Source organism: Cricetulus griseus, chromosome 4, assembly GCF_003668045.3.
Source record: "Cricetulus griseus strain 17A/GY chromosome 4, alternate assembly CriGri-PICRH-1.0, whole genome shotgun sequence".
Taxonomy (NCBI): Eukaryota; Metazoa; Chordata; class Mammalia; order Rodentia; family Cricetidae; genus Cricetulus; species Cricetulus griseus.
Genome location: NC_048597.1, coordinates 119,128,164 through 119,149,103, shown reverse-complemented (window position 1 = coordinate 119,149,103; position 20,940 = coordinate 119,128,164). Strand labels below are relative to the sequence as shown.

Genomic DNA, 20,940 nt, shown 5'->3' with positions numbered 1-20,940 from the left:
GAATAAAGAACAAAAAAGCTCAAGTAACAGGAGTATTTTATTCTACAACTACTCTCAATATCACTATATACATGCTTCTTTACCCTTTAGTTCATCTAAAATATGCTTATGAAAACACAATTAATGGAATACTAAGGAGCTATTTTAACATTTAAACTAATTATGCCATAATATTCATCTGCTGACATATTATGTTACCTTCATATTAAAAACTTATACAATGTAGCTCAAGTACAGTAAAAAATAAAAAAAGGTTGTAAAGTGGTTCAAATTTTATACATTGGTTAGTTCTTTTATATAATTTAGTTTTCTTCAATGGCAAATTAATATCCCGAAACTAAGCCACACAAAGTCCCTCAAAAAAGCCAAAACTATGTCTTTGTGGTAACAACTACTGAGACATAAACAGTTCCCCAAAATCTGAATAATCAGGCCACCTTGGAAATTAAAATTAAGAGACTGGGACTATCTTGAAATGAGGAGAGACAAAATACAGGTTATTTGGAGGTGTCCGGTCAGGGAATAAAATGTATTTTACTCTTTACCTTGGTTTCACAACAGCCTGCATCTGTGCTAAGATTATCAAAAACACTGGTTGTCTGAATGAGAATGACCTCCAGAAGCTCAATACATGTTTGAGTACATGGTCTCCAGTTGGTGGACAATTGGAGAGGGGGTTAGAAGGGGGGGCCCTGTGGAGGAGCTGTGTCAATTCAGGAGCTCTGAGGTTTCAAAGGAGTGGTACCATTACCAGTGTGCTCTCTGCCTCCTGCTTGTGGACTAAGATGTTCTTGCCACCATACATTTGCTCTGCCATCATGGGGTTCTAACTTTCAGACACTCTAAGCCCAATTAGACACTTTGCCTTATAAGTTGCTTTGGTCGTGGTGTCTCACCACAGTAACAGAAAAACAACCAAGACAAACACTTTGTGTGCTATACTTGTGCTATACAAGTAGTTGCTTGCATTTGGTGGTGATGGGGTTGGCTTTTTGCTTAAAGACTGTGCCAGAAAGTAAATAAATCTTAGTGATTTACCTGAAGAATATTATGGGCTCTTTCAAATAAACAAGGAAAAGAATGATAAAGAGACTTTTTACGAGGCTACTCAATATTTCCTAACACAAAGCCACGTAAAAGCAGTAACAAAAATTATAAGCCGGGTGTTGTTGGCAAACACCTTTAATCCCAGCACTCGAGAGGCAGACGAAGGTACATCTCTGTGAGTTTGAGAGCCAGCCTGGTCTACAAGAGCTAGTTCCAGGACAGCTTCCAAAGCCACAGAGAAACACTGTCTCAAAAAACCAAAAACAAAAAAACAAAAAACAACAACAAAAAAAGAAAAACAAATATATACACAAGGACCTTCAACAATGTATGCCAGTTTAGAAAAACTAAACAGCAATGATTATATTATATACTATTTATGTGTCAATGTACTATATTATTGGTTCAATATGGTATTAAATTCATGGCCCCTAGAGATAACTATCTTAGTGAGGATACAGCTTCTTCACTTATTGGCTAAGTGTCAAGCAGGTTTTGATAATAATGTATATGAAAGGTATTCTATTACTGCTTACTATTTTCCTGTATCACACATGAATAATAGAAGGAAAAATCATGGCTAATGAATCAGAAAAAAAATGAATTAAAATATTAATTTGCATTGTAATGGGGAGTTCTAAATGGATACAGTATTTAACTAAAGGATTATATTCATATAATAGGATTATATAAAGGATTATATTTAATAAGTTACAAAATAACTCAGGTTACACACTAAAGAAAATCATATCACTATCAACAAAATTACAAAATAAAGTGATTAAATGACTTGTTTAGAAGAATAAATGACTTAATCATTTCAAAGTATTAACCTCTACTACAGGAAGGGGGGGGAGAACACCAGGAAACAGGATGGTTGAGATAGGGGAAGAACAGAGAGGGAGAGCAAGAAAAAGAGTTATCTTGGTTGAGGGAGTAACTATGAGGCTAGAGAGAAACCTGACACTGAGGAAATTCCCAGGAATCCACAAGGATGACCCCAGCTAATGCCCTAAGCATCAGTGAAGAGGGTGTCTGAACTGGCCTTCCTCTGTAATCAGATTGATGACTACCTGAAGTATCATCACAGAACCTTCATCCAGCAACTGATGGAGGCAGAAGCAGAGATCCACAGCTAAGCACTGGCCTGAGCTCCCAGAGTCCAGTTGAAGAGAGGGAGGAGCAAAGGTGTCAAGACAAGTTTGGGGAAATGCACAGAAAGAGCTGATCTGAGCTAGTGAGGGAGTTCACTGACTGTGGACTGACAGAGGGGAAACCTGTATAGGACAAAACTAGGCCCTCTGAATGTGGGTGGCAATAGTCTGTGGGTCTCACTGGTAGCGGGGCCAAGATTTATCCCTAGTGTTTGAACTGGCTTTTTGGAGCCCATTCTCTTTGGAGTGATGGATACCTTGCTCAGGCTAGATATAGGGTGGAGGGCCTTGGTCCTGCCTCTAAGTAAGGTGCCAGACTGCATTGACTCCCCATGGGAAGCCTTAACTTCAATGAGGAGTAGGTAAGAGATAGGATGGGGGGATGAAGGGAGTAGCAGGAGGAGAGCAGGGAATGGGAACTGGGATTGGTATATAAAATGAGAAAAGAGAGTTTTTAACATAAAAATGATAAAAAATAGAAAAAAAAAGAATCAAACACTTCCTAATAGTCTGTATCTCTCCACATCTCTATCTGTATGCCTACCTACGTACCTACCTATTAAGGTTTTATTTATTTTGTGTGTATGGGTGGTTTTTCTGCATGTATGTATGTGCACAAGTACGTTCCTAATGCCTGTGAAGGAGAGAAGAGGGAACCAGATCCTCTGGAACTGGAGTTACAGATGGTTAGGAGCTACCATATGGATACTGGGAATTGAACCTGACTCCTCGAGAAGGGCAGCTGGTGCTCTTAACCACTGACCTATTTCTCCAATCCCAGGATTTTATGTATTTTAAGTTGATATCAGCATCTATATGCTTGCAAAAGATAGCTAAGCACTGAGCCATATTCTTGGAATCCAGTTGTAGAGAAGGAGAAGGGATGAGCAAAGGGGTCAAGACCATGCTAGAGAAACCCACAGAAAGAACTGACCTGAACAAGTGAGAGCACATGGACACCAGTCATAAAGCTGGGGAACCAGGACTGAACCAAGTCCTCCGGATGTGGGTGCCAGTTAGGAGGCCTGGGCAGTCTATGGGACCTCTGACAGTGGAGCCAGTGTTTATCCCTAGAGCACAAATGGACTTTGGGAGCCCATTTCCTATGGAGGGATACTCTCTCAGCCCAGATACACGGAGGAGGGCCTAGGCCTTCCCCCAAATGATGAGACAGACTTTGATGATTCCCCCATGGAAGGCCTCATTGTCCTTGGGGAATGGATGGGGTGGAGTGGGGGGGGTCGGTCGGTGAGGGGCAAGGAAGGATGGGAGGGAGAGGAAACTGGGAATGATATGTATAATAAGATTGATTCTAAATTAAATAAATAAAAGAAAATTAAAACAAAATAAATAAAAATAAGTCTAAAATTAAAAAAGAAAAATATCTTATTCTAATAGTAATTTTAAAGATAAAAATCAGACTCAAATAGCTAGGAGAGGATATGAGGTTCTGCTGTGTCAGTTACTAATACTGCTAAAATTATTTAACTTTATAATTGATAACTGTATATCTGCATAGCATTAAATCACTTGAGGAGAAAAAAAGCTAAGAGTAAGCAGAAAAAATACTATGTAGGGAGCCTCCTGAGGCCTGAGGACTGGGGATGGGTTCCAACACAGCAGACCAGTCCATCCAGAGTCTGAGACATTGCTGTGGTAGTCCTGCCTCCACCCACACGAAGAGGAGAGCAATTGGAGTATCGGACCTGCTTGCACCCACCAGAAGAGAACCTTGGACCCGTACCCACCAGGAGAGGGAGAGACCCCACAGGCACCTACTAGAAGAAGGGATGGGAAGACAACAGTATAAGAACACATTCAATAACAGAAAGATCAATATGATGCCACCAGAGTCTAGGGAGGGACTCCACACCAGCAAGACTTAAACATCCCAACACAGATAAGAAGAGAATGGCCCTAAAAACAATTTTATTAAGATGATAGAGATCCTTAAAAAATGGAAGAAGCGCCAGGCGTTGGTAGTGCATGCCTTTAATCCCAGCACTCGGAAGGCAGAGGCAGATGGATCTCTGTGAGTTCGAGGCCAGCCTGGTCTCCAGAGTGAGTGCCAGGATAGGCTCCAAAGTTACACAGAGAAACCCTGTCTTGAAAAAAACAAAAAAACAAAAAAAAGGAAGAAAAAACAAACAAATATTTCAAGAAATGGAGGAAAAAGACAAGCCAAATGTTGCAAGAAATCAACAGATCTCTTAAAGAAAACAAGGAAAAGGGGAAAGATTTATACAATTTGAAGAGACAGAAACTTAACAAAGAAACAAAGGAACTAAAAGAAGTTATGACCCAATTGGGATTAACAGACATCTATAGAACATTCCATCCAAACACAAAAGAATATACTACCTTTTCAGCACCATATGGAACCTTGTCTAAAATTGACCACATACTTGGCAACATAGCAAACCTCAACAGGTACAAAAGAATTGGAATAACTCCCTGTGTCTTATCAGACCACCATGTTTTAAAGTTAGAATTCAACAACACCACAAATTGCAGAAACCCTACAAACTCATGGAAATTGAACAATGCAAAAATGCACCATTCCTGGGTGAAGAAAGAAATAAACAAAATAAATTAAAGACTTCTTAGAATTCAATGAGAATGAAGATACAACACACCCAAATTTATGGGACACTTTGAAAACAGTGCTAAGAGGAAATTTCATAGCACTAAGTGCCCACATGAAGAAACTGCAGAATAGTCACACTAGAGAATTAACAGCACAACTGAAAGCTTTCCAACAAAAAGAAGCAAACTCACCCTCGAGGAGTAGATGCCAGGAAATAATCAAATTGAGGGCTGAAATCAATAAAGTAGAAAAAAAGAAAACAATACAAAGTGCTGGGCACTGGTGGTGCACACCTTTAATCCCAGTGCTAGGAGGCAGAGGCAGGTGGATCTCTGTGAGTTCCACGACAGCCTGGTCTACCGTTCCAGAACAGGCTCCAAAATAATACAGAGAAACCCTGTCTGGAATGAAAAAAAAATACAAAGAATCAATGTAACAAAGCTTTGGTTCTTCCAGAAAAATCAACAAGACAGACAAATCTTTATCCAAACTAACCAAAAGGCAGAGAGAGAACATGAAAATTAACAAAATCAGAAAAGGGGAACATAAGGGGCACAGAGGAAATCCAGAGAATCTTCAGGTCCTACTTTGAAAACCTGTACTCCTGGACACATGGGGGAAGGCCTAGGCCTAGGCCCTACCCTGAATGATATAACAGACTTTAGGGATCCCCCATGAAGGGCCACACCCTCCCTGGGGAGTGGAGGGGGGATGGGTTGTGGGGGTAGGGGACGCAGGGGAGGAGGAGAGGGAGAGAAAGCTGGGATTGAAATGTGGTTTCTAATTTAAATAAAAATAAACTGTACTCCACAAAATTCAAAAATTTAAAGGAAATGGATGATTGTCTGGATAGATATCACTTAACAAAATTAAATCAAGAACAGATAAGCAATTTAAATAGACCTATAACCTCTATTGAAATAGAAGCAGTCATCAAAAGTCTCCCAATCAAAAAAAAAGCACAGGGCCACATGGTTTCAGTGCAGAATTCTACCAGAAATTCAAAGAACAGCTAATACCAGTACTCCTCGAAGTGTTCCACACAATAGAAACAGAAGGTCATTGCCGAACTCTTTTTACCAGGCTACAATTACCTTGGTACCCAAGCCACACAGACACAACTAAGAAAGAGATCTAACTACAGACCAATATCCCTCATGAACATTGATGCAAAAATACTCAATAAAATACTGGCAAATGGAATCCAAGAACACATCAGAAAAACCATCCACCATGATCAAGTAGGCTTCATCCCAGAGATGCAGGGATGGTTCAACATATAAAACTCCATCAATGTAAACCACCATATAAACAAACTGAAAACGAAAAACCACATGATCATCTCACTACATACGGAAAAAGCCTCTGACAAAATCCAACAACCCCTTCATGCTAAAGGTCCTGGAGAGATCAGGGATAACAAGAACATACCTGAACATAATAAAAGCAATATACAGCAAACCAACAGCCAACATCAAACTAAATGGAGAGAAACTCAATGTGATTCCTTAAAATCAGGAACAAGACAAGGCTGTCTACTCTCTCCATATCGTACTTGAAGTTCTAGCTAGAGCATTAAGACAACAAAAGGAGATCAAAGGGATACACATTGGAAAGGAAGAAGTCAAACTTTCACTATTTGCAGATGACATGATAGTTTACATAAGTGAGCCAAAAACCTCTACCAGGGAAAACCTACAGCAAAGTGGCAGGATACAAGATTAACTCTAAAAAAATCAGTAGCCCTACTATATACAGACGATATAATGGGCTGAGAAAGTAATCAGAGAAACATCACCCTTTACAATAGCCACAAACAACATAAAATATCTTAGGGTAGCACTAACCAAACAAGTGAAAGACCTGTATAACAAGAACTTTGAGTCTTTAAAGATGGAAATTAAAAAGGATACCAGAAAAAGGAAAGATTTCCCATGCTCTTGGATAGGTAGGATCAACATAGTAAACATGGCAATCTTGCCTAAAGCAATCTACAGATTCAATGCAATCCCCATCAAAATACTGGTACAATTCTTCACAACCTTGAAACAACAATATTCACTTTAATTGAAAAACAAAAGACCCAGGATAGCCCAAACAACCCTGTACAATAAAGGAACTTGTGAGACATCACCATCCCTGACTTCAAGATCTATTATACAGCTATAGTCTTGAAAAGAGCTTACTAATGGCACAAAAATAGACAGGTAGACCAATGGAATCAAAACCAGTATAAGATGGAACCAGGCCCCACTGCATGTGGGTGTTATTTAGTAGGCCTGGGGGAGTTTTTGTGGCTGCTGGTAATGGTACAGCATTTATACCTAGTGTACAAATGAACATTGGGAGCCCATTCCCCAAAGAGGGATACTCTCTCAGCCTAGACACATGGGGGAGGGCCCTGCCCCAAATGATGTGTCAGACTTTGACGATCCCTCATAGAAAGCCCCACCCTTTCTATGGAACAGAAGAGGGATAGGATGGGGGTCATGGTAGGGCATGGGAGAGAGAGGGATCTGGGATTGATATATAAAATAAGATTGTTTCTAATTCAAATTAAAAAAAGGAAAAGAAATATTATGTGTTAAAGCATTGAAATGCCCAATCTAGCAGTCACTCAAAACAGTCCTTGTTAAACTAAATAGGTCAAAAAAGTCAGCACTGAGAATGGACAGGTGGGGGAGGCAGGGACATTGATATGGGTAGAAACAGATAAGGAGGGGGTATACAGTAACCAGAATTCATTATGCAGATGTAAAAAACTGTCAACCAACCTACTAAAATACTAAATTAAAAGTAAGTATGATAAAAGCAGATGCTTGCAAATGTTTACATGAACTTCTTGTCATATTAGCTTGAAAAAGCTGCAGTGAAACTAACTATATGTTCAGAATAGGATCTTTCTGTGTGTTTTCAACATTACAAAACAAGAACTTTATTAACATTAACTGAATGTAACACACAATATATTAACTATACATTATTTTATTTATAAACTCCAGACCTTACATATTAGTTCCTATTTTTATTTTTCTAGTTTCTTTGTTAATAGTGAGTAGACCTAGGTCTGGATAAGGTAGTGATTTACCTAAGATCACATGACTAGTAAGCTGTTGACCTGGGATTTAGATTAGGGCATATATACTAAAAAAATTAAGTATTTAACCATTAACTTGACAGATGTCTGTAAACAAAAGGCCACATTTATAAGGACAAGAGATGCAAAAAAGTTACTGGAACGAAAGCCGTGTTCAAAAGGAAGAGGGAAGACAAAGGTGGCTTGGGAGTAGCAGAGTCTAACACTGGGGCCCCAAAGGAGTTCAAAGAATGACTAAGGGTATATAAAGAAACAAAAAGCAGAGAAGGAAAGTTATAGTTAAGGAAGCAAACAGCTAATTCAAGCCTCCTGGAGTCTCCCTGGCCAAGGACATTGTGCAATACTGAGCTTCAAATTCAAAACCAAACCACACAAAGGCAGGCATTCAGTCAGTAGCAGATGGCAAGAACTGCTTGCAAAATAAAGTGTAGCTTATATAATTTACAATAATGGCAGCAGCAAGTCTTGAATTATATGTTAATGGCAGTACAGCAGGTCTTGAATAATAATAATAATAGTTATTATTATTATTATCATCAATATCATCATCATCATCATCATCATTTTGAGACAGGGCTTCTCTGTGTAACAGACCTGGCTGTCCTGGAACTTGCTTTGTAGACCAGACTGGCTTCTAACTTACAGAGATCAACCTGCCTCTGGCTCCCAGGTGATGGAATTAAAGTCGTGGACTACCATAGCCTGGTGAATTACATATTTATAAAGAGGCGGGTTTTGAATTAATGATTAGAAACAGAATAGCACAAGGCCTTGGGTTTAGCCCGCAATTTAAAAAAAAAAATGAAAATGCAGTATGATTTCCATTTTGCTTCATATATTAAATCTTATACCATGTTTAGCAAACTTACTAAGAGATTAAAACCCTACTTAAGTTTTATTCCAAAATTGGACATAATGCAGAGTACTGAAGTAGGGATTTGAGTTCATTGCAGTATAATTAGGAGGGCTGACTGCAGGGTGTCATCAAAAGATAACTGTCTCTCTGCTGTCAGGAGACAATTGCCACAGTACTATGAAAATATATTAGACCTTTACCTTGTGTATCAAAACCCCAATATCATCAAGGCAATCCTCCTTCCTCAGGCTCCTGGATGTTGAAATTATAGGTATGATCCACCACATGGGAGATTTCATCCTTCCAGAGAAATTTTAAGTCCTCTGGGTTGGAGTTTCTTCCCAGGAATATGATGTGAACACAACTAAATTATTTTCTTCTTGGTCATTTTCTTTACACTCAGCTTCTATGAACTCCACCCTCACCCAGAATAGTTCAAGGAATTAATGTTAAAAGAACTTTGGGAAAAACAAACCAAAAAACCAAACCAAAACAAAAAAGAACTTTGGGAATGGTTTCCGGGGAAGACTCTTATTTTTACAGCTGTAGCTTAAGATTCCCTATTCAAATGCTATTAGTAAACTAGCTATAATTAAGTCTTTTTATTAAGAATTAAAAATTACTACAGCATGTTTAGGGGGTAGTGAGTATAGTTACAAAATACAATGTAATTTCTATAATAAAGTCTAAAGCACAGATGGGGTGGAATACCTGAAAAAGTCACTGCATGCCGCCAACACACAACGATGACATGGAATTATTTCTTCTTTCATGATTATTTTGAAATCATAAAAAACATTCTGTTCTCTAAAACTCTGTAGTACACTTAAAATTTTCTGTCCATGATCTTCTGATGTAAGGAAATTCTTTTTCTTCCCAGATGAGATTCCATTCCATGAACCTTGTTCATTGAAATCATATGAATTATCCATAGCCAATTCCACCTGTTCTTAGAACTGGAATTAAAAAAAAATTATTGTAGGAAGCTAATGAAATTTTCAGACTTAATTTGCCCTCTTCAGCCTGGCAAGATAGCTTATCAGGTAAAAGCTCTTGTCTTGAAAGCCTGGTAACCTAAATTTGATTCACAGATCCCATATAAAGGTGGAAGAAGACACCTGACTCCTTAAAGGCATCTTCTGACATTCACATACTTGTCACACACAACCAATAACAAATAAAATGAATTTTTTAAAATGTACTCATGGTGTGAAATAACAATATTCAACAGCAGCAATAATGAGAGTAACCTTACTTTAAACATTTGTTTATATGCTATATAATAATTTCTTTTGGGAGTTTTATTTGAATTGAGAAATATATAATTGAGGCCTGATATCTATGGTTATAAGATTGACCATAGAGGTTGTATGAATACCTATCTTCTTTAGGCCTTTACTACATTTTATTGTTATGAAACAAGTATTATTCCTGAAGTAGTAGTTCTTTTCACATACACTGTATACATCTGTTCATCTATGCATAATATTTTGTGGCAAATCAGGATTAAAATGTTGATGCCGGCATACCAACTTCATATTTTTTAACTCTAACCCTAACCCTGACCTTCACAAGAGAACTGACTTAAGAAAAGAAGTCAACAGAGTTTGGTGGTATTAACTGACTTATGAATGTGGTGGTTTGATTGAAAATGGCCCTTAGGGCATAGCACTATTAGAAAGTGTGGCCTTCTGGGGGATAGCATGGATTTGTTGGAGAAGTGTGTCACTGGGGGTGGGATTTGTGGTTTCAAATGCTCAAGCCGGGCCCTGTGTCACTCTCTCATCCTGCTACCTAGCCATTTGGATGTAGACTTCCTGGCTCCTTTCCCAGCACCATGACTGCCTGTGCATTGCCATGTTTCCTGCCATGATGGACGAAGCCAGCCCCAATTAAATGTTTTCCTTTAAGAGTTGCTATGGTTGTGGTGTCTCTGAACGTGGTGTCTAATGAACACAATGGCCATTAGAAAGAAAACATTGGTCCCAGGTGGGCTAGCTGAAAGCAGAAAGAAAAACAGCATATTAATAGCAGTAACATTGTCAAAAGGTGTTCTAAATACATGGTAAAGAATACAAAACAGTGGGAGGCCAGATAATCATTAACTTCCCAAATAACCAACTCAGCTCCTAACACAAAAATTAAGGAAACACCAAATTAAGTTTAACCAATAACACGGGAAGATTGAGAACTAGAGAAATAAGAAAAATAGAGAAAATGATTCCCTACTACCTCTCTCTCTTGCTTTATAAAATTCCCTGACTCCTGGTGGATTAGGACAATTTAGTCCTCTCAGGGTACTGTGAGCTTAGCTGGAGCTTCTTGCTTGGGACTTTCACAGAACTGTAGATATTCAGATTACAGATAGCTGTGGCAGGAATCATCTTGTTATGCCCAGATCGCAGAACCCCAAAAATCCACCACTGAGGAATCGACACACCAAATGTAAAAACAAAGGTTTCTTTTTATTACAAGCTGCACCTTGAATACTGCCCATTTTGGAATAAGCAGAATGCTGCTTTTTTGGCTGAAGGGAGTTTTTAAAGGGAAGGTTCAAAAGACTGGATTATTTGAGATTACAAAGCTTTTATGGTTCCAGAGGATGAAGCAATAGCTATATGTTTAGGCAGGATGCAAATAAGCAGGAACCTGTAGAGGAAAGAAGTTTGTTAATTATCTCCTGGGCCAGGGACTTTTACAACTGCAAATTGACAGCTATCTGATCTTCAGGATACAGAAATGTTGACACAGCTGTGGTGTATTATCTGTTCCCAGGCCTTTGTACCTTATCTGTCAGGCTGCCTTTATGGGAAATCATAGAGGCTTAAGAGTTTTTCTTTTTCTATTTGGGCTTTTGGAGTTTAAGTTATTAGACTTTTGTTAATTTTTCTATATCAGTCTGAAGTCAATATGCCCTCTTTAAGGAAAGGTATAAATAAGAACCACTGAGGAATTAGAGGTGGGGTGTAAAGCATTACAATGGGTTTAAAAGAAAAGGTAATGGTTTGTAATAACTTTGTTTTTGTTTATGTTGATGGTCATGGTTTTTGGTGCATGTGTATGTGTGCTCCAGCAGGCATGTTCCAGAGTAGGAGACAGATTCAGGCATCTGTCTCCTGAATTCCACCTTTTTTGAGATGAGTTTCTTGCTATTTGGCACTATGTACATTAGGGTAGCTGGTCCACAAGCTTCTGAAAATTGTCCTATCTGTCTCCTCTCTCTGTCTCCTCTCTCTCTCTCTCTCTCTCTCTCTCTCTCTCTCTCTCTCTCTCTCCCCCCCCCTCTCTCTCAGGAGCATTAGGATTATAGGGCCACTTCACATGAGATAAGGATCCAAACTCAATTCCTCATGCTTGCATGACAAGTGGTTAACCCACTGAAGCATCTCTTTGACCTTTGGTCCCTCAATTATTCTTTTAAGAAATCCAACAAGGTTAGGCTTAGAAGAGTAAGTTGGTACTTAAAAATTATATATATATATTTTTTTTTGGTTTGTTGTTGTTTGTTTTGATGGGAGAAACATGGAATATGTTAGTTCCCAAAGAGGATAGGTGTGAAGAGAACTTTTGACATTGATAACAATAATTTAAATTTAGCATCTACCTATCTATCTATCTATCTATCTATCTATCTATCTATCTATCTATCTATCCATCCATCCATCCATCCATCCATCCATCCATCCATCCATCCATCCATATTCATAACTCAAAGCAAAAACTTTGGATCCTGTAAGGAGCCTTGTAACCAGGCAGGCAAAAGGCCTGGCTGGAGGGAGATTAAGACAAAGGTTACAACCTGGCAGGCAAAGCCCTGGCTGAAGAAAGATTAAAAAGATAAGGAGCATAGGCCCACTATGCAGCCATTGTAGATAAGAATGAGAATGTGTGGAGTGTGGCAAAGTGTGATTAGCAAAATTTAGCAAACTATTTAAGGACCAGCTCAGACTACGAACTTTAGAGTGTACCAGGACTCTATGTCCTGGAGCTCTCCTCCACTAACCTGAAACAACCAATTCATCAAGCTGAGTGCAGCCTGTTCTGAACCCGATTCCATGACACAGGGCCCTCAGGAGACTCGACAGGTTAAATCCAGAGGAACAGAAGTCCCAGCCTGAACCTGTGGGCTGCTGCAGGAGAGGTACACCCCTGCTGTGAGCCTATTGTCTGTGGTTCTTAGAATTGTTTGCTTATGCTTGTGTGTTGCTTTGACATAAGTGTGAAGTAAAATTTATATACCCAAAACCAACTCGCTGAATTTGTCATTCCTCCCAGGTCAAAACCTGGTAAGGGCTCAGACCTTATACAATAAATTGGACATCGACATTATATATAAAAATTATACTTCTGTTAAGCAGTAAACATTGACAGACAAATGGTTAGAACATTTGTAGTTGCTCAGTGATACAATCCTGAGAGTACCAGTGAGAGACTTGGAGTTCGACAGATTCTCTTGGAGACAGATAGATTGAGAATTTCCAAGGTGGCTCCTTCCTTACCCTCCTGATTTGAGACAAAACCCTGGCAGCTTAAAAAAAAGGCCTTGTAGGCTTTTGTCTCCCATCAGCAGCCCCTTGCTGATGGACTGTCTCAACAACTTCAGACAAGTTACACAACAGTTGTGGACTAAACAATCATCTCATCTGTATTCAAAGTGACCTCTCTTAAATTAGAAGAAAACTTTTTAGAAAGAGTAAACACCCTGGCTCTTGAGAAGAGGCTGGAGTTTTGGCTTGTTGATAACAACTCTTTAAGACTGCTAATACCAATGCTTTCTTCAAAAGAGCAAGCTGAGGCTCAGATTAAACAATGTTCCTAAGAACACAAAATATATGTCTGGTCCTCAAGAAAGTCCTTTCCCCAAGGCCTGGCAAATCAGACAAAAGCCTCCACTTCCTCAGGAACTTGCTAAAAGGGAGTTATTCTCCTTATCTCTACAAAGAGGAAATTGTGGCTTCATTAATGTATCACTGAGGTACCTATTAACTTGTCAAGGTCAAGGCCAGCCTCTAGGCTCCCTGCATTCCTGCTTACAAGCCCCCCCTTTCTCCAGTTCCCATTTAACCCTGGAAATCTTTCCCCTGTCCCTTCAACTTGCTTTCCTGGGACACAGCCTTGGCAGTTTGAAATAAACTTTTCCTTTTCCACCCATGGAGCACTACTTTACTTTTGTTTGTTTTGTTTTACTGCACCCATCTCATTCAGTATAGAAACTTGTTCACTTGAAGGCCATGCTTTCTAGACCATACTTCCCAAAGCTTGGAGAGTAGTTTTAAAGCAAGGTGATGGTGGTTCACTCCTTCAATCCCAGCACTTGGGAGGAAGAGACAAGTGATCTAGTTAGAGGCCAGCTTGGTCTACAGAGCAAGTTACAGAACAGCCAAAGCTACATATTGAAACTCTGTCTCAAAAAAACCCCAAAACCAAACCAAACCAAACCAACAACAAAAAACAAGGGCTGGAGAGATGGATCAGTGGTCAAGAGCACTGAATGTTCTTCCAGAGGACCCGAGTTCAATTCACAGCACCCACATGGCAGCTCACAACTGTCTGTAAGTGTAGCTCCAGGGGATCTGATACCTTCACCCCAATGCACATAAAATAAAGGCTAATTATTAAAAAAAAAAAAGGCGGTTTTACTTAAAGGTCTTCATAAGGCACTGCTCGAGTTACAATAATAAATTGAGATTGAAGAGATCAACCATGTTTTGGCAGCCATGACAGGCTAACATGTGCTTGCCTGAGCTTGGCCTTGGTCAGTATGAACTCAGATGCCCACCTCCTGGTAAGGAACCAATCAGAAGTTAGCTAGCGCAGCTATGCTTTACGGCTCTGGGTGTGCATTATGCAAGTGCACAACAGTGATGTGCAAGAGAATAGCAACCGTCCTAGGAGGACCTGTGGGCCATAACAACCAGTTGACCAATCAACACAGGGCAGGTCCTCCAAGCCTGGACACACACCAATCTTGAGACTGTGTATACCACTAGACAGCCCCCTTATGCTGCCTTGTCAGCATAAGAAGATCCTTGTCTCGTGGTTTCTCGGGGTCTTCCCCAGCTACACTTACATCCACAGTGATGGATGGATGAAAAGCCCAAGCTAATGGGGTTAGTTAGCTGGTTAAACAACTGCAATAAAAGACTCATTCATTGCTTTTGCATTGAAATTGGCCTCTTGGCGATTTGGGGGTTCAGAATTTGGGCACAACAAGATCACTTTTGAGACAGGACATCACAACATTGGCTAAAGAGCTCAGACCCTCACCCAACCCCCCTGCTTTGGCAACCATGACAGGCTTTAGAAAAGACCCAGCAAGATGTAGGACTCTGACTCAGCAACATGTGTTGCTGAGTCTCCAACCTTGCCTGAGATTGCTCTAATCACTAGGAAGCCAGATACCCTCCATGTGACAAGGAACCAATCAGAAGTTAGCTGGCAGGCTTTGGATGTGCTTTACTGATAATAGTGGAATGCAAAGCATAGAAACTGCCTTGGGAGGGCCTCTAGGCATTGCAACCTTTATGCAGCAGCAGCTGCAGCTGCAGCTGATCAATCAACACAGGATAGGTTGCCCAAGCCCGGAGGTGCACCAATCCTGAGACTGTTGTTATGCAACTAGCAGACTCCCAGACACTCCCCTTGCTCTACCCCAATATATTCCCTGCCCCACTGCTGCTGGAGGTCCCTCCTGCTCCACCAGCTGTTTTGGATGGATGGGGGGAACATGAGTTAACTCGTAAAATTAAAGACTCTTTGCTTTTGTATCAGATTGGGTCTCTTGGTGATTCTGGGGTTGAGAGTTTGGGCATAACATTGGCTAGCTTTGAATTCAAGAAAGCTTTATTATAACAATATTGTTAGGTCTAAAGGAAACTCCAATTTCCCAAACTGCAAAAGGCAGTCCACAGTCCAGAAAGGAGCTCAAGCTGATCTACAGGATTTCTACTGGCTAGATAAAGCCAGCATCCCTCAGAAATTTGTTAAACCAGGTCCATCTGCTAAAGTCATTTCCCTTACCTCTGGCAGAAAGAACATACGGCTGCCTATCAGCATATCAAAAGTATATGCTAGCCTCAGGTGCCCCCTGTATCTTAAGGGCCTTTCATACATCCCAAAGTCCACACTAGCATCCTAGTCCTTATCTCCTCTACCCTAAATTCCTTCCAGCTCATCAGCTTCCCTCAATCTCTCTGCTCCAGGCATGGGAGTGGCCAAGCCCTCCCCTGAGGTCCTCCAATTGCCAGGTTCTATCCACAAAACACTAACTGTCCTAGTGGCTGCACCCAGTCCCTACCCTACAGAGTAAAAAGCCCAAGCTCTGGACATGAAATCCCACCAATCCCCACCCAGAAAATATATATATATATATATATATATATATATATATGTATATATATATATATATATATATATATATATATATATATATAGGTCTGCCCTGTCACCTGGCAGAATGCACTCAGGCTGTACCCTGGTCAGCCTAAGGTTCCATAGTCTGCAGGTGCAAAGGACCCTTTAAAAAGAAAGACTCCACCCACTTACACTCTCTTTCTGCTCTCTTTCCTGCTATCTTCCCCATGGTTCCCCAGGGGCAGGCAGGACTTTTCCTGTTTCCCTCTTCTCTTCTGTCCTCTCTGTGTCTCTTTACCTCTTTTCCCTCCTCCCTCCCCTAGTAAAACTTCTCACTTAAGCTCTGTCTGCCTGACATATTTTCCCCCCACTCCTGCTCCCCGCCTAGGTCACCCTTGCCTGCATAGTATTTGCCAAGGTTCCTCACACAAGGTTCCCCTTATGCATTATTATAACATAAGCCCTACCTTCGCTGTTTCTCACCAGAGCAGAGGAAGCCACTCTCCTGGTTTTCTCCCTCCCAATAGATCTCTTGTGAGGTTTGTTGTGCTGTGTAACTTTATGGTATTCCCTGACTCCTGACTGCCAGGGTCCCTTTCCATCTGAGATGTAATGTTTACAATTGGTGCCAAAACCCAGAATAGGCTCTCCTAGTGCCTGAGACTAACCCTCATGGCCTAAGCAGCACTGGGACCCTATCCCTCATTTCCAGTCTACCCATTACAGACTCACCTTTAGGCACCCCATCCATCAATGGCAATTAGGTAAGTTTCCATTTTGCTTGGTGTAAACATTTCTGAGACTGAGGAAGTGACTGCTGAGTATCTGGCACTCCTCTGGTACTCCTGGAATTGCAGGAACCCCCAGCCACAGTCTTTAAGGCTACAATTGGCCCTCTTCACCTGATCCATCTCCCCCACACCCTTGGAGGTACATTCCTGCAGTTTCCTTGGACATGACCAGGCTACAGTGCCCCTTCCTACCCTCTTCTTCCACCTTCCCTTCAGAGCTGTCTGCAATTCCACAGCTTGTCTAGGACCTTGTGCCTTTTGTACACTGTTCTCTAACCCTTTCCTGGGGCTGAGACCCCTTCTTACAGCTGTTTTTTGTCCTTGCCTTCTGGCCTCCTTGAAAGTCCTGGTACCAGGCTCCAAGACTCTTTGGCTTCCAGCAGGCTAAGGCCTGGATTCCCATTGAGTGTGGTGATGACCCACTAAAGGGCTTGGTCCTTTTTGGTTCTCCCTGAGTGCTGGGGATGCCCATGACTATGCGCTGCAGTGACATTTTATTTCACTCTCATCCATGGGAATGTGTCCATACCATCTCATTCACCCTTAAAATGCCTCAGAGAAAATCTCCAGCATTTGCACCTGGCAACTGACCTGAAGGGCCCTAAATTTACTCACTTTTGCAATCAAATTTGGCCTCAATACTACTTAGATAATCAATCCAACAGGTTACCTAATGGCACCCTAGATCCTAATAATATTTGAAAACTTTACAAATACCCCCTGAGTAATCAGGGAAATAGAGATTCCCTATTTTTCTTTTCTCTGCTCCAAGCCCTGTCTGTTTCTGTCTGAACTACCAACCCCCATACACAACTGATAAATGTCCTGTCTTTTAAATTAACAGTTGATGGATCTGTAAGTTTGTTGCAAAGTGGGAGCCAGGAGCCAGACCTAGCAGAAGGGTAGAAAGCAACATGCAAAGGTCCTGCAAATACTCTTCACTCCCTCCCACAGTGCCTTCAGTTTATAGCCAGACCTCAAAAATTTCCTATCTCTAAGGCTTCATTGTTCTCAGCTTATTGGATTCAGTTTTATAGGGATTCAGGTATTTTTTTGGTATTAGTAGCATTAGACTGTTGTTTTATGCTGTCCCATTTCAATTAAATGTTGGCTTTGGAATTGGGGTATGGGATATGTCCCCTACCCTCAAACACACTTGTTTAAAAGGTTTCCTCCAAAATCTTTGTCCCATATCAGGCAAAACATCTAAGTATGTGACAGAGAAAAGAGAGCAAAACAAAATAAAGGAACAGACTGTTTCCACTGTGGACTATTGCTACTCATCTCATACTCTTCATTTTGATTTAACTCTCTAAAACTTTTGCTGTGGTATAAATCTTATCTCAAGATTTGTAAAACCATCATACCCAGTATGCTTAAAACCCTGTAAATCCTCGAATGTTGATTTAAAATGCCCACATAACACAAGCCAACCAAGGGAAAACAATTCCTCCTAGCTATGAGGCCCAAACCAGAGGATTCTTCCACTATTTTCGATCACACTAACAAGCCTCCCCTTTATTGGCCTCAAACTACAGTCCCTCATCTTCCTCTCCAACCTCTCTGGTTTCCCTTTCTCTCTCCTCAGTGACAGGCTGCCCACCCAGTCAGGACCGAGGCCATCCCCAACGAAGGACCCTGATGCCCAAGGGGGCATCCTTGCTCAGATGAATTTGTAACTTGCCTCCTGACTGGTCTTCACAAGGCCATCTTTAAAGTGGTAGGTAAACCATGAAGAAATCCAAAAGGTCATTCAGGACAAACATGAAAACCCATCTCAATTCCTGGAGTGCCTTATAAAGGTCCTCTTACAATATACCAACCTGGTTCCTGAGATGCCAGATAGGAAACAACTCCTCATGACCCACTTCTCTCAGTTTCCTGGATACTAGGGCCTAATTTAAATGTCTAGAGAAAGGACCCTTGACTCCTCAGGCAGAAGTCTTAGCAGTGGTCTTTAAAGTGTACTATCGGAGAAATGAAAAAGCCTGAAAGCAAATATACTTGATTTTGGCTAAGGCCTATTGAGTGGCCATAACAACCACGTAGTCTCACTGGCCTCCCAAAGTCCAAGAACCTCTGGGTCCCTGTTTCAAAGGCAGTCAGGAAGGTCACTGGGCCTAGGCCTGACTGAACCCATGTAAACTGCTCGAACCATGCACAAGATGCCATCAAGAAGCGTATTGGGGTGCTGATTGGCCCCATGTCCCTCGAGGCAAGAGTATGTCAAGCTCAGGTGGTGCTTCAGATAACCTCCTAGATCTGGCCATGGGCAACTGAGGGGGCTGGGTTCCCTTGGTCTGACCACTACCATCTCTGACTGGGAGCCTTGGGTAGATATTACAGTATCAGGGTGATCCATCTCAATCCTTCTGGATACTATGGCCACCTACTTAGTTCTGATGGAATTTTCAGGACCCACCTCTCCTTGTTCCTCTTTTGTCAGAGTAGGGGAACAGCCTTACCAAAACACACCAAATATATCACCCAGGCTCCATACCCACTTTCTCTCTCTACAGCCTCAGAGGACTTAAGCCTCTAATCTCTGACCTCTGAGAAAGAATCTTCTGTACCCCATTTCCTCACACTTTAGTACCCCCATACTCTTGGGGGGGAAAATAGAACCTATTGTTGTAATTTTAAAAGGTGGCTCAAGAGAGTCAGATGCCATGCAAGAGATCAAGTGGGGTGATTTTTTTATTAAGGAAAAAGGATCGTAAAAAGGGGAGTGGGGAGACTGGTCTCTGGGGACTGGAGCATTGGGAAAGAGAATAGAAGGAGGGGCGGAAGGTGGGCAGGGCCCTTTTTAAAAGGGAACATACTGAATAGGCACAGGTGGTGCTCTTAGTGGCAGCAGCTGAGGGTTCATCTTGTCAGAAGTCCAAAGGCAGGCTAGCACAAATGCCTAAATACTAACACTTACCTCTTGGTTCAGGGTCTCTGACTTACCAACTCAACAGTGGTTCCTCTCACCCTATAGCAATCAACCCCTATACTCTACTCTCCACCTTTCCCTCAGCAACCCCCCCATTTCTCTGTCCTAGGCCTCAAGGATGCCTTCTTTTCCATACCTCTTGATCCCCGGTCACAAATTATCTTTGTCTTTACTTGGACCAACCCAGATCGTCATTTTTCCATCCAACTCTCCTGAACTGTCCTACCCTAGGGGTTCTGGAATATACCAAATCTATATGGCCAGGCTCTAGCCTCTGACTTCTCTCGTTTCTCAGTTCAATGCTGGAAGTCTCACAGCTTCTCTATGTCCTCCTGGGCTTCTCTCTTGTCTCTCAGCTCCCAATTGGAGCTTATAGAAACTCCCTCCAACAGAGTTTGCTTTGTGACCCTTCCTCCTCTTCTTCCTGGACTTCGATTTTATGAAAGTCTCACTACCGTTAGTATAAACAGCTTGGCTTCAGCACACTTTGATGACCTAAATTGGCATGCTCAACTTTCAAGGGTAGCAACTTCTGCCACTACACAAACAACTGATGTGAACATCTTTTATAGCTAAACTTACTCTCTCCTGTATTTCTTCCTAACTATACCTGTCTGGGGTAGCTCTTACATATGGATGTTTATCGTCCAAGAGATTCCCAACTTTAACCAAGAACCTGTCCTAATAGGGTCAGGAAATTACTCTATCAGGGTATCAAATGCTGACTCAGTTCCCCATAACTCCCTTATTTGTCTCTTCTTCACTGGGGCTTACCCTCATGCCTGTTTTTTCCATTTCTGTGTGATAATTCCTGTCCTGAAAACAAAAATTAAAAAAAAAATACGACAAAAAGGGCTTATGATAATATTTAAAAAACAATGTTTGTTTAATAAGGTGTTAAACCTGCACCTTCATTGTATTCTTACAAGAATGTACTTCATTCATATTGGTAGCCAAACTTTGTAATATAAGAGTCTTCTAGGTGGTATTAATTTTAAAAGGACATGACGGGGTAATGGAGGGATACTGAGACCTGGCACTGTGTGGCATAACTGAAGTTCCTGAAGAAAGCTCAGGAAAGGCTATTGGTGAAATGGAGCTCATTTACAATGAGGGTCTA

At 41.1% G+C, this 20,940-nt stretch overlaps 1 protein-coding gene across 6 annotated transcripts in view; it reads right to left on the bottom strand.

Annotated features, from left to right (window-relative positions):
- Positions 1-20,940, bottom strand: part of Kbtbd3 (kelch repeat and BTB domain containing 3) — a 35,573-nt gene that overhangs the window by 7,703 nt on the left and 6,930 nt on the right. For 4 of the 6 annotated variants that reach the window (XM_035443425.1, XM_027415205.2, XM_027415208.2 and 1 more), the window contains one exon: positions 9,453-9,697. The exons of 1 other annotated variant lie outside the window; for it this stretch is intronic. In XM_035443425.1, the coding sequence (XP_035299316.1) occupies positions 9,453-9,673 (221 nt within the window). In that variant the 5' untranslated portion in view covers positions 9,674-9,697. Of the gene's footprint in view, positions 1-8,941; positions 9,079-9,452; positions 9,698-20,940 lie in introns of those variants that run through there. One more of the 6 variants, XM_027415209.2, reaches the window with a different exon arrangement.